This window comes from Dendrobates tinctorius, unplaced genomic scaffold, assembly GCF_039654945.1.
Source record: "Dendrobates tinctorius isolate UK_male_01 unplaced genomic scaffold, ASM3965494v1 ptg000171l, whole genome shotgun sequence".
NCBI classification, from domain to species: domain Eukaryota; kingdom Metazoa; phylum Chordata; class Amphibia; order Anura; family Dendrobatidae; genus Dendrobates; species Dendrobates tinctorius.
This window is the reverse complement of record NW_027361838.1, coordinates 6,875,650-6,889,941: the sequence shown is the minus strand read 5'-3', so window position 1 is coordinate 6,889,941 and position 14,292 is coordinate 6,875,650. Positions and strand designations below refer to the sequence as shown.

Here is a 14,292-nt window from a genome sequence, read left to right as displayed (position 1 = left end):
GACCCCCCGCACTTCCATGGTTTACATAGTGGTGGACTCAGGGAACATGGCTCCCGGGGAAAGCGCATGCACAGATGGAGATCTGGGCACCAAGATATTGGGAGATGAGATCTCAGTGCCAAGATATCCATCTGCACATGCGCCGCCCCCGGCAGCCATTTTCCCCAGAATCTATCGCAAAGTAAATCATGTAAGTACGGGGGCTCCGGACTTACATAAAATGTCGGCGGAGTCCCCGCACCACCGAACACCTACAGTGTCGCACATCCGAACAACCCTTTCTCCCAGTCTGGGGTCTGCAGCATTGCCCCACTCCAGCCTCCGCCAGCAGCGACCCTGGGACCCCACTTCACCGCAGCCTCCTCCCTCAGAGAGCAATATGACACATGGACTGTAAGAAGCACCACCTTAAAAAAAAAAAAAAAAATTTCCTCCTAATTTTCTCCTCAAAATTTGGGGTGTGTCTTATAATCCGGTGCGTCTTATAAACCACAAAATACGATATGTAAGGTGGCTCCATATGATATAACATTTTCTTTTCTTTTGTGCACCAATAGGCTTGAATGGAGGAGTCTCATCCAACACACAGAAGAAACTAATCCATGATGCAAATTTTCTTCAAGCACAGCTTCAGTCCATGAAAAAGTAAAAAGGGGGGGGGGAATGAACTCATATGCACTGCACTGAATTACGTCGGCTTGAAGGTGGTCTATTTTTTTTTATCACGAACAGCACTCGGAATGAAAATACAGTAGCGTGAACTTGGACATTTTGGTATGCCTGATCACAGCACCACGGACATGAAATAGGGATTTTTGTGTACTCACCGTAAAATCCTTTTCTCCGAGCCATTCATTGGGGGACACAGACAGTGGGTGTTATGCTGCTGCCACTAGGAGGACACTAAGCATTCAGAAAGAAAAATGTTAACTCCTCCCCTGCAGTATACACCCCGCAGCTGGATGAGATATCTCCAGTTCAGTGAAAAAAGCAGTAGGAGCTTAAACAGTCAACAGTAACGTACTATGTCAAAACCTAAGAATGCTACAAATGAGCCAGTAGGCTAAACAGGGCGGGTGCTGTGTCCCCCAATGAATGGCTCGGAGGAAAGGATTTTACGGTGAGCACACAAAAATCCCTATTTCTCCTACGCCTTATTGTGGAACGTCCTAAAGCAGTCCCTGGGTGGGGAGCATACATCTGCTAATACCCCATGTACCTCTGAGTTAAGACTGAGGTACTGCCGATTGCAGGATGCGTCTGCCGAGAGCGGCATCTGCAGAGGCCTGAGAATGAATTTGGTAATGTTTTGAAAAGGTATGCAGACTGGACCAAGTCGCAGCCTTGCAGACCTGTTCTGCCGTAGCCTGGTGCCGAATGGCCCACGAGGCGCCCACTGACCGGGTAGAGTGCGCCTTAATCCCCGCAGGAATGGGCGCGTTGCTGACACGGTAGGATTCCTGAATCGCAGAGCGAATCCACCTGTCTAGCGTTGCTTTGGATGCGGCTAGGCCCTTCCTATGCCCCTGAGGAAGTATGAACAGGGGATCTGACATGCGGAAAGCAGCCGTCCGCGAGATGTACCGTCTCAGCACCCTAACCACATCCAGGGTGAGGAGGGCCTTCTCAATGCGATGGACTGGTGCCGGACAAAAAGGAAGGCAAAACAATTTCCTCGTTATGGAAAGAGGAAACGACCTTGGGCATGAAGGACGGGGACGTTCTGAGAACCACCTTGTCCTGATGAAAATTCAGGAACAGAGAACGGCAGGACAGAGCTGCCAAATCCGAAACTCGTCTGATTGACGTGATGGCTACTAGAAAGACCACTTTCCAAGAGAGGATGGTCAATGACACGTCCTGCAGCGGTTCAAAAGGATCCTCTTGTAAGGCCCCGAGAACCAGGTTAAGGTCCCATGGTTCTAATGGATTCCTATAAGGAGGCGCTACATGGGAGACTCCTTGAATAAACGTCCTGACCCGAGGTCTGGTGGCAATTCTTTGTTGGAAAAGCACTGACAAGGCCGAAATTTGGCCCTTGAGTGAGCTAAGCCTGATCTTAGTCCGGATTGAAGAAACTCCAATATTCTCGGAATGGAGAATACCAGAGGGGAACGACCATGATCCTTGCACCATGAAAAAAATATTTCCCAGGTGCAGTGATAGATACGTCTGGATACGGGCTTCCTAGCACTAATCATGGTGGAGATGACGTCGGGAGAGAATCCAGCCTGTGCTAAAAACCAGGATTCAACAGCCATGGCGTCAAAGACAGGGCCCTGGAGTTCTGGTGGTAAATCGGGCCCTGAGAAAGCAGATCCGAGCGATCTGGAAGTCGCCAGGGAACGTCGGCAACTAGCTGTACTAGTTCCGCATACCATGCTCGATGCGGCCATTCTGGTGCGACTAGGATCACAGGCACTCCCACTGCTCGGATCTTCTTCTTGACGACCCTCGGAAGCAAGGGAAGAGGGGGAAAGATGTATGGAAGCCGGAACCGGTGCCATGGCAGCACCAGGACGTCCGCTCCGATGGCGCATGGATCGCGCAATGAACCGAGACACATTGTTTAGCCTGGAGGCCATGAGGTCCACATCCGGAGTCCCCCAACGAAGACAGATCTGGTGAAAGACTTCTGGATGAAGAGACCACTCTGAGGCAATGCCTTGGCGACTGAGAAAATCTGCCACCCAATTTTCCACGCCGGGGATGTGAATTGCCGAGATGGAGGAATGGTTGGTCTCGGCCCAATGGAGGATGTGACTCACTTCGTGCATGGCCATCTTGCTACGAGTACCTCCCTGGCGGTTGATATACGCTACAGCCGTGGCTTTGTCTGATTGAATCCTGGTGGGGTGATCTGCGAGGAGATGGTGGAAACTCCGTAGAGCCATTCTGATCGCTCGAATCTCTAAGATGCTGATGGGGAGACGTGATTCTTGGGTTGGCCAACGACCCTGTGCCGTGTGGTGATGAAAGACCGCACCCCAGTCGAGAAGACTTGCGTCGGTGGTTACTATCAACCATCTTACTGGGAGAAAAGATCTTCCCTGATTCAGGGAGGACTTCAGAGTCCACCACTTGAGGGCTTGCCTGACCTGCAGGGACAGAAGGATCCGACAGTCCAGGGAGAACGGGTTCTTGTCCCAAGATGACAGCAACTGGTGTTGTAAGGGACGCAGAGGGAACTGTGCAAACAGAACTGCTTCCATGGCAGCTATCATTTTTCCAAGAACTCTCATGCTGAAACGAATGGAGTGAGGCTGGACGGGAAAGAGTTCACACTGCCTGTTGTAAAGCTTGCGTCTTTTCTGGAGGGAGAATGACCAACCCGCAGGAAGTGTCCAAGATCACTCCTAAAAAGGAGATTTGCTGAGCCGGTTTCGGGGAAGACTTTTCGAAGTTTATCTTCCACCCCAGGCGTGAAAGTGTATTTACTGTGATCTCCACAGATTCTTTGCAGGCTGAAAGGGACGGACCCTTGATGAGCAGGTCGTCCAGATACGGTAACACTACTACTACTCCCCGAGAGTGGAGAATGGCCATGACAGCCGCCATGACCTTGGTAGAGACCCTAGGGGCAGTGGCGAGTCCAAAGGGCAAGACCACGAAATGGAAGTGTTCCTTATGAATTGCAAAGCGCAGGAACTGCTGGTGAGACGGGCAGATCGGGATGTGAAGGTAAGCGTCCTTGATGTCGATGGATGCTAGGAACTCTTTCTCCATGGAAGCGACTACTGACTGGAGAGATTCCATTCGGAATTGCCGAACCGTGACAAATTGATTTAACAGTTTGAGATCCAGAATGGGACGCATCGAGCCGTCTTTCTTTGGAACCACAAAAAGGTATGAATAAAATCCTCTGAACCTTTGGTGATGAGGGACCGGAATGATGACGCCGTCCCTTAAGAGAGCTTGAACAGCCCGAAGGAAGGCTCTTGTCTTTCCTTTGGGCGGAGAGGAAAGGAAAAAACGAGTTGGAGGGGGAGAGGAAAACTATCTTGTATCCGGAGGACATTAGTTCCCTGACCCACTTGTCGTGGACGACCGCGAGCCAGGTGTGGCTGAAGGAAAGTAGACGGCCGCCTACTTTGTCGGTGTCCGCCGGATACCGCAACAAGTCATTGGGTAGATCTCTGAGACCTGGCTCCTTTGGAACCAGAAGCCCTAGGTCTAGATTTCCACAGACGGTTAGGTCTGTACGAGACCTGGGAGCCTCTGTCCCCGCGCGAAGATGGACCTGATCCGGAAGAGAAGGGAAAGGAGGACCAACCGGAGTTGTTGCGAAAGGAACGAAAGCGCGCCGGCTGTTGGTTGCGAAACGGCCAAGCAGCTTTTTGTTGAGGGAGAAATTTACTCTTCCACCCGGTAGCATCAGAAATGAGTTGATCTAGTTTCTCTCCAAAAAGGCGACCTGTCTGAAACGGGAGAGAAGTCAAGGATGTTTTGAATGCGGCATCCGCCCGCCAGTCGCGGAGCCATAGGGCTCTTCTAATGGAGACCGCATTAGCGGCAGTTTGAGCAGCGCAGTTGGCGGCGTCAAAAGAGGCGTCCACTACGAAGTCCGCTGCGTGAATTATCTGCCTGGCGACCGCGGTTGCTTCCGGAGGAAGATTGGTGTCCTGGAAGGAGGTAATCAAGACCTCCGCCCAAGCGGTCATTGCTTTTGTGACCCAAATTGCCACGAAAGATGGAAAAAGCGCTGCTCCTGAAGCTCAAAAAGCTGAACGGGCAAAGTAGTCAATCTGACGATCGGAGGGGTTTTGATCGAGGACCCCTCGGACACAGACAGAAGTGTCTTTGAAGCCAGGTGCGATACAGGCGGGTCCACCGGAGGGGACTGTAACCAATCTTTCATTAGATCTGGGTCAAAGGGGTATTTAGCCTGAATAGACTTGTGCCCTGTGAATAGCTTATGCGGACGATCTCTATGTTGCTGAACCACTTCCTTAAAATCCGGATGGCTGGTAAATAACCTACGCACGCGCTTGGATTTCTTAAGAGAAATAGGATGTGTTGGAGCGGGAACATTATCCTCATCCAACTTCAGGATTTTGTTAACTGATTCTGTAAGAGAATCAAGAGACTCTTGATCAGATGGAGGATTCTGAGGGGCTGACGTGTCAGAATCAAAATCAGAGTCGTGCTCGCTGAGAACTCCAGGAGACGCAGAGCGAGAGATAGGAGCCGCAGATGCAGAAGCGCTAACAGGGCTAGGGGAAGCGTCATGGGTCCGCTTTCTAGAGCCCCGACCATCCCTTGAACGAGAACGGCCCCTGCTGGCGGACGGTTCCCTTTCAACATCAGTTTTCCTCCGGGGGTAAGGACGCCTTCTGGTTTAAAGAGCCCTCCCAAAGAGAGAATATAGCCTGGGTCAGAGACTCTACCGATCTTGACAGGGACGCAGCCCACTCAGGGGTACTAAACGCAGGAGACCCGTCAGCAGCGGCAGCAGGGTGCGATTGGGCGCAGGCCGGATCGCAGTCAGTGCAGAACGGATTAGTCTGTGCACTAGGTAAGCCAGCCTTGCAAGAGGTACACACAGTAAAAAACGCAGTGTGCTTTTTAGCAACCCGCTTCGCTTCCTTAGATTGAGACATAGCGCTCCTGAAAGGGTTAACGGCAGAGTCTGCTGCAGGGAACGTGCCGGGAAGGGGTTAAGCTTTGATCTGGGATAGATGCAGCTTACCCGGTCTTATCTTGTGTCCCCCGGGAGGAATGGCGGTGGCCTTGCGGTGACACCCGTTATCCGGCTGCTCGCCTCACAGCTTGCTGAGGAAGAAGGATATGGCCCCCGAGATTAGGAGCGTGCGTCTCGTGCAGGCTGAGAGGTGCCAAAGCGAGGGGGTGGCGCCAATAGCGCGGGCGGCGCTATTCAAATTGCGGCCTAGTAGGCCTGAAAAGCCGGGGCCTGGATTTTTAGCCTACCCGAGGTGGGCGGGCCGGGGCGGCGCTAGTGGGCGGCGCCATTTAAATTGTGGCCTAGCAGGCCAGGAAGCCGGGGATTAAATTTTCGAGCTACCTGCGGTAGCGCCGGGGGGGTGGGAGCGACGGTGAGGGCAGCGATGGGCGCTGAGAAGGTGCACCGCCGCTGACTACATCAGCGCTACCCCCAGGGGACAGGACCAGACCCCATACCTCCACTCCAGTGTTCAGCGCTGTTCGGTCCTCTATGCAGGCTCTCATCCTCCAGGATGAAGCAGAGCTGGAGGAGTTCTTAAAGGGGCCACGCTCAATCGATCCTCCCTATGATAGGGGGATGGAGAGCTATGGGGCTGATTCAAGGCGTATGTCGGTATCCGGCTGCTCTGTCCTGCTCCGGATGGGAACTTCCATCATAGCCAAAGGTAGAGGAATCAGCCCCAAAAACATTGCAGGAAAGGTAAGTGATGGGTTATTCCAGGTGCTTGCCTGTTGTTGGTTCGGGGGAGAGCGGGCCGTAGAAAAGAACCGTTGCCCCCTTCACTCCGTTAATTAAAAATTAAAAATTTACAGAAAAATGTAAAATTAAAACAAAAACGGTGGGGTCTGAAACCAGACCCAATTACCTCCTACAGACACTAAGCAAGAACTGGAGATATCTCATCCAGCTGCGGGGTGTATACTGCAGGGGAGGAGTTAACTTTTTCCTTTCTAAATGCTTAGTGTCCTCCTAGTGGCAGCAGCATAACACCCACTGTCTGTGTCCCCCAATGAGGCGTAGGAGAAATTACTGATATTGAAAGGTAAGTTCACATCTCAGAAAGACAGAAGAGTCTGAGTACAAACTCATGACAACCTTTGACACACTCAATGCAGGAATGAATATGTCGCATGGAGTTATGTCTTTTTAAATCAATCAAGGAATTTGATCCTAAGACCTTGTGGGGGCTTCACAACACAGAACGAGACCCCAGTCAGAGGACAATAAAACTTTCACGCTCCTTATCTATGAACTGGTCCAATATTTATGGCCACAACTGTCTATCACTCCCCCATAATGATAGTTCTGCTTCACGTCACTTGTCTAATATATTGCGTTATTTCTGTGCAGTCTTGTGTATAGATATGTGATTCTTCAGATGTTGTATTAGTCGTTGCCTGATGAAGAGACCCGAGTAGTCTCGAAAGCTTGCAATTTCTTACCATCTTTTCAGTTAGCCATGAAAAGGTATCAACCACTGAGGACTCAATTCTGAATATTTTTCTTGGACTTGTAGACATTTATACACAGCACCATGTCTAGCAAGAAAGACCAGGGCAGGTTGTTAATACATAACAGCCTACAAAAAAAAACAAAAAAAAAAACAAAAAACCCATAGCGAGCTATATACATCTAGGGACGAGAACACCTTAGCTTCAAAATATACATTTTTGGATAGGAGTGCAAAGCTATTAAATTAGGAACAAAATGAAGGACCGATAGTGAGGGCAGTAATGAAAGCCACCTACTGAGCATTTACCTCCATTTCTGTGTCTCCTTCTATAGGTTCTAACTTCTGCTGAAGAACCCGCATAACTTCTACCCAGCATTCATTAGCATCCTGAAAAATAAAAACATAATATGCAGGTTCTACAACCAAGAGACCAGATGGGTAATATATGAAAAGGGTTTGCCTCATCACATGCAGCACCTTTCTCCTTTGAACCACCATGATCTTCTGCGGTCCAGAATACTTGGCGATCAGAAAACAGCTGACATTTCCAGAGATATCAGACACTACACATTCCCCATACAGTGGCCACTACATTCATCGGGAGTAATGAATTATTGCTCGGGTCTGCCAGGAGCCATGCGGAAACTGCTCATACACATTCAAGAAGTGTCAGCAAACTGCTCAATTGGCCATCAGCAATTCCCTGAGCTTGGTTATATACATGCATGTCAGGTTAGAGCAAGCATGAATGCAGTCTCAGTACCAAACACCACTTGTGCAGTGGCTAATATTGCAGAAGAACAAAATTAGATATTGAAATAAAAAAATGCCAGATCCTTCTTTCCCCTCAATGTTACCAAGGAAGAGTCGGGCAGTCCAATGTACATTAGACCGTCCACTCCTACCAAAACTGGCAGGTTAAAATGAAGTATAACTGTGCATGGTAACCTTTTCAGAGCCGCCCTGAACTCCGCGGCACAGAGGTGTGCAGATGGACTGCCTTCATAAAGCAACCCATCTAAGCATACAGAAGACCATATGAAAGAGGGAACATAACTAGAAAATGGCTCATTAGAATGCTATATTTTTGGGGACCAGGAAGCTACATTAAGGCTGGAGTAATGACGAAGACTTTGGCTGCAAAACTTGTTGCTTGATTAAAATTTGCAAGGCTGCATAGCAGTGCAATACAAGTGAATTTAGTCACATTGCAACCCCAAGGGTACTATGACCTATGACTGTAACAAGCAAGGCACAAAAAAATCCAACGTGTTTGGACTGGTTTTGACTTGCTTGACACGGTCACAGGATGTAGCAGCGACACCTATTGAACTTTGGTAGCAAGACAAAAGTCGCGGCCAAACTCGCCATGTACCCCAGCCTTAGCATTACAAAGGGCATCTTTGTTAAAGTTACCTGTTGTATATACTGTCCTTGTTCACCTTTTTCTGCAAATCGTGGAAAGGCCATATGCAAGAACTGGAGAAGGATAATTGGCGGAATATTGGAAGAGGTCTTATCCATGGACTCATATAAATCACGAAGGGCTAAAAACAGGAAAGATGGATGTGTCAGACATTTGATGTACGGAGTCATTAAAGAATAAACTATGGCACGGAGGATTTACACAGCTACAAGTTCTAGTTTAATGCAACTGCTCTCATCAAAAAGTTTAATCGATTCCTAACTTTGTGCAATCCAAGTTACACTTCTCTGTGTATATATGTATAATCTAAGGAGAAACAAGACACAAACCTGCAGTAATATACTGAGCGGAGGCCATTTCTCCAGAAGCTCTCAAGGCACCTGTATAGCTGAAATATAAGAACACAAGCATTACAGACCTTCGACAAACACCCTGTGGGGTAATACACTCGCATACAAGCCACGATATAAATAACCCGTATAATATTAACATTACTTTGTTTTATATAATTGTACGTTAGGACCCCGCGCACGGGCCACACTGCACGAGTTTAAGAAGACCGACCCAAGGATCCTTTTTCTAGATACCCATGTGTATCACCCACCATTAAGTGTCATACAGTATAGTTAAGGACCAGATTCATTAATGTGCTTACGTCAGGAATCTGGTGTCACACTCGGCAGCTCTGCAAAAACACATCTAAAAAGTGGTGCAACTTTTGATCAATGCCGCTAAAATGATCATTGCACGACATTGGAAAGAAGTTGAAACCCGTTCATGTAAAGAATGGTTAAAAGAAACGAATCAAATAGACATATATGAAAAACTTAGAATATCTAATTACAACAATTCAAAAATTATTGACTCCTGGAACCAGAGGCTAAATAATTCAGAAAAACCACCAGAAGAAAATTCATAACCCTTTACAATCTTTCATTTCCTAGTGTCTATACCTTCGTTGGAAGACTGCACTCTCAAACCTCTTATTCCGTATCATCATTTTAAGCAGTACATTCTGAAACCCTTAACCCCACCCTCCAACTTTCCCCAAGTGTTAACCCCCACCCCCTCTACCTCTCTTCTCTCCTTTAGTTAGTGAACATTGTTTATTTTCTGAATACATTTGGCCACGCAAACAGTAACTTGTTCTACATGACATGGAAAAGATGCTATGTATTCTTTGTTATGTTTTTCCTGTTTGTTAAAAATTTCTTAAATACAGAACACAAGAAAAAAAAATGGTGCAACTTACTCATGAAATGTCAGTCCCTAGCTGGTGTACATTTCTGGTGCAGAGCATCAGACAGAAAATGTTACTTAATGAAACAAGTAAGGCCTGTTTCACACTTCCGTTCTTGACCATCAGTCAAAATCCGCCGTTTTTGCAAAAAAAACCGGATCCGCTATTTTTTTTGGAGGATAATAAATAAATAATCTTTATTTTTATATAGCGCTAACATATTCCGCAGCGCTTCACAGTTTGCACACATTATCATCACTGTCCCCGATGAGGCTCACAATCTAAATTCCCTATCAGTATGTCTTTAAAGTGTGGGAGGAAACCGGAGTACCCGGAGGAAACCCACGCAAACACGGGGAGAACATACAAACTCCTTGCAGATGTTGTCCTTGGTGGGATTCGAACCCAGGACCCCAGTGCTGCAAGGCTGCAGCGCTAACCACTGAGCCACCGTGCTGCCCTGATCCGTTTTTTCCCCCATTGATTTGCATTAGCGGCAGATATTGACGGATGGCCATCCGTTGGATCAATTTTTTTGCGGATCCGTCTATTTTTTTTGCGTCCGCCGAGATGCCTGGACGGACCATGTAACTTTTTTTTGCTGAAGGATCTGCATTTTTATAGTGCGCATGCCCGGAGGAATGATGTCAGGCGGAAATTTAACCCTGAAATCATTTCTGGCGGACAGAAAAAAAATTCTCTCTCCTCTTACCGGGCAGCGGTTCCTTTAAAAATCTTCATTCGGCGGATCCGTCAAAAAAACGGATCCGGTGGCATCCGTTCACATCAGTTAGGAATGGATCCGCTTTCCGCCTTTTTGGCGGATTTTAACTGACACAAAAAACTGAAGTGTGAAACAAGCCTGAGTCTCTAAGAGCTTATTAGTACCCAAGAAGAAACCCTGTATTAAACATTTTCTGCATTACAGCATTTCTAAAAAGTTGCAAAATTTAAAATTTGATAACATGTGCTTTTGGTTTTAATCTGCAGCTCAAATAGCCAGAAACCCCAAAAGATTAATTTGACACAAGAAGCTATTTATAACCACAGGCCTGGAGGACGGCAGAGAAAAAACCTCAAGTATACCACAATCATACCGCTTAAGAGACTCCTTTAGTTCTGGCACCGAGCGAATACACTGAACTGTGGCATTCATGTAACACGTGTTTCCAAGGTTAGTTAACCCACAAGGCAACTCCATCTGTAAGACACAGAAGACACAAAGTTAAAGTAAGAGATTGCGTGCGTGCATGCAACTGCATGCGTGTGCAAGTGTGTGTGTGTGCGCATGCGTGTAAGCGTGCGTTCAAGTGTAAGCGTGTGTGTAAGTGTGTGTGTGTGCGCGTATGTGAGCGAGTGTGTGCACGCACAAGTGTAAGCACGTGTGCACAAGTGTACACATTTTATTTTATTGTTAAAAATCAGACTGTCATGATCCAGGTTGGATTATGACAGATAAAAGCCCTAGTAACCTTTTTTTTTCCTTAAGCTGTGTGCTTAACGTTAGTTTTGCCCCCGGTGGCCATTAGGGTCATTGCACTGTGGTGGTTTCAGTTCTAGTTTTGCCCCCGGTGGCCGTTAGGGTCATTGCACTCTGGTTACTTTAGAGCACGTGATTACGAAGCAGGTGTGATTGCTATGGCTCTTACCTATAAAAGTGTGTCAGGTGGCTGCAATCACTGTTGGTGATATTGGTCATTTCCAACCATCCTTGGTGGAGGAAGGAGCTAGAGAGAGTTCCTTGCAGCACAGTCGGAGTCCTGGTGTGGAAGGACCCTTGCAGCTCTGACAACGCTTGGTGACGTTGCAGCTATTCAGGAGGAAAGCTGCATCCTGGTGCTGGTCTCGGTTGCTGGGAGCAACAGAGCAAAGCTAAGTGGTGTTATCCCTGTTTGTACCTTTCCTTTTGTGTATTTCAGTGCAGTGGTGGGATTAGTTTCTGCACCGTCCATTTCACTAGAAAGGGCTAGGTGCAGGGCGAGCAAGGGGTTTTTAGGTATCCTGCTCGGCGACAGGTGCGGATCCTGTATAGGGACTGTTAGGAGTGTAGAGACACTGACTCAGGGGAGTGCAGGAGGTCTCCATGTCCCTGTTTCCTATCGCAGGGTCCTCCATTGTATCGGTTTCCCTGGTGTTACCTTTATTATTTAAATTCGCCCTGCTGGAGGCGGTGTATCCAGATACACGTGTAATTCTGAAATTCGCCCTACTGGAGGCGGTGTATCCAGGGTCACGTGTGTCAGAGAAATTCGCCCTGCTGGAGGCGGTGTGTCCCGTCACACGTGACCATCACATTATCACCAAACACAACATTTTTTTTCTCTGGTGAGCATGTCCATTCACACGTAACCATCACACAGCCCATGTAGAAAGTCGTAGTTACTCACCGGTTAACGGTATTTTTCGGAGTCCATGACAGCACCACCTGAGACAGGGGATCCGCCCTCCAGGAACAGGAAATCCTACAGATACATAAGGGCGGCACCTCTCCCACGCATCAGTTGGTTTACAGAGCACAAGAGGACCACAATGGTTAATAGCATAATTTATATACAATACTCTACACGACTTAATTACCCGTGTACATATAAGAGGAAGAAGTGCACACCCAAATTAAACTAAAGGGAGGGAATATACGGGTGCTGTCATGGACTCTGAAAAATACCGTTAACCGGTGAGTAACTACGACTTCATTCGGTCATCCATGACAGCACCACCTGAGAGAATTACAGAGAGTAATAATTACTTTAGGGAAGGACTACAGCCTGCAGAACCCTGAAACCAAAGGAGAGGTCTGAGGAAGCACCCAGGTCTAGTCTATAATGGTTGTAGGAGGTGCTCGGAGAGGACCAAGTAGCTGCCTTACATATCTGGTCGATCTAGACCTCTGATCTCTCTGCCCAAGAGGTTGCCATGGCCCTGGTGGAATGCGCCCTCAGCTTACCAGGGGCCGGTTTGCCTTTTGAGGTGTATGCTAAAGAAATGGCCTCCCTAATCCATCTCACTAGCGAACTTTTTGAAGCCCTAAGGCCCTTTCTAGTGCCCTGGTAGGAAATTAAGGCATTATCTTTTTTTCCAGGGGTCGGTAACTGTCAGGTACTCTAGGAGACATCTCCTAACGTCTAGTGTGTAATTTCCTTTCCTTATTGTTTGTGGGATTAGGGAGGAAGGATGGAAGAACTATCTCCTGAGTTCTATGGAAACTGGAGGCTATTTTAGGCAGGTGTGCTGGATCGGGTGTAAGAATTACCCTGTCATCCCTGAATTGTATGTAAGGAGGAAGTCTAGATAGCGCCTGGATGTCACTCACTCTACGGGCTGATGTCAACGTATCAGAAGAGCCACTTTAAGGGACAGGTTTCTCGTGGAAGCTGATGAAATAGGCTCAAACGGGGCTTCTGTCATGGCCGTAAGGACTAGGTTTAGATCCCATGGCATAAATATATTTCTCACTATCGGTCTGGACCTGCCTGTTGCTTTAATAAACCTATTGATTCAATGGTTACTGGCGATGTTGCAGTTGAACAGTGCCCCTAGAGCCAACACCTGTACCTTAAGGGTGCTGGTGGAGAGTCCCATGTCCAGACCTTTTGCAAGAACTCTAAGATCTGTGCTATGGGAGTGGACTGTCCAGCTACTACCCCTGAGCTCTGAAGGAATTTCTTCCAGATCCTCATGTAGATTTTGGTTGTAACCAGCTTTCTGCTTTTAAGCAGGGTGTTAATTAGGGCCGGGGAAAAACCTCTCTCTTTTAGAAGTGCCTGCTCAAAATCCACGCCGTCAGATGCAGGCCAGCTACCTGAGGATGGCAAACTGGGCCCTGGGACAGGAGGTCTGGGATGTTTGGTAGGACCCAAGGGTCAGATACCAACATGGTCCTGAGGCATGAGAACCATGCCCTCCTGGGCCAAAACGGGGCGATCACTATAATCCTCGCTTTGTCCTTCCTGACTTTCCTCATCACCAGGGGTAGTAAAGCCAGGGGAGGAAAGGCGTATGCTAGGCTGGTCCCATTTGATTAGAAGAGCATCTACTGCCAGAGGGTTCTCCCTGGGATTCAGAGAGCAGAACTGAGGCACCTTCCTGTTCTCTCAGGTGGCGAAGAGGTCCACCTCTGGCTGCCCCCATTTTTGTACTATCTGGTTGAAGATGGCCGCTTTTAAGGACCATTCCCCTTGCTTTAGAAGGTTGCGGCTTAAGAAGTCTGCTGAGGTGTTTTCCCTTCCTTTTATGTGAAGAGCTGTTAAAGATAGGAGATGTTGCTCTGCCCACTGGAACAGCCGTTCTGCTACCTCCATCAGGGGCCTGGACCGAGTGCCACCTTGGTGGTTGATGAAAGCCACGGTGACCTGATTGTCGGAGAATATTTGAACATGGCGACCCTGTAGATACACAAGAAGGTTTTTAATTGCCTGCTCTACGGCTGTTAGCTCTTTCAGGTTGGAGGATATTCCCAACTGATATTCCCGTAGGGCTTGCGTCTGAGGTGA

The 14,292-nt window shown here is 48.0% G+C and overlaps 1 protein-coding gene across 1 annotated transcript in view; it reads right to left on the bottom strand.

The window, feature by feature from the left end:
- USP14 (ubiquitin specific peptidase 14) overlaps positions 1-14,292 on the bottom strand; it is a 65,719-nt gene that overhangs the window by 25,046 nt on the left and 26,381 nt on the right. The window contains exons 5-8 of the mRNA XM_073550865.1: positions 10,900-11,003; positions 8,892-8,950; positions 8,553-8,683; positions 7,443-7,523 (exon numbers count right to left, since the gene is read on the bottom strand). Coding sequence (XP_073406966.1) covers positions 7,443-7,523; positions 8,553-8,683; positions 8,892-8,950; positions 10,900-11,003 — 375 coding nt within the window. The remainder of the gene's footprint in view (positions 1-7,442; positions 7,524-8,552; positions 8,684-8,891; positions 8,951-10,899; positions 11,004-14,292) is intronic.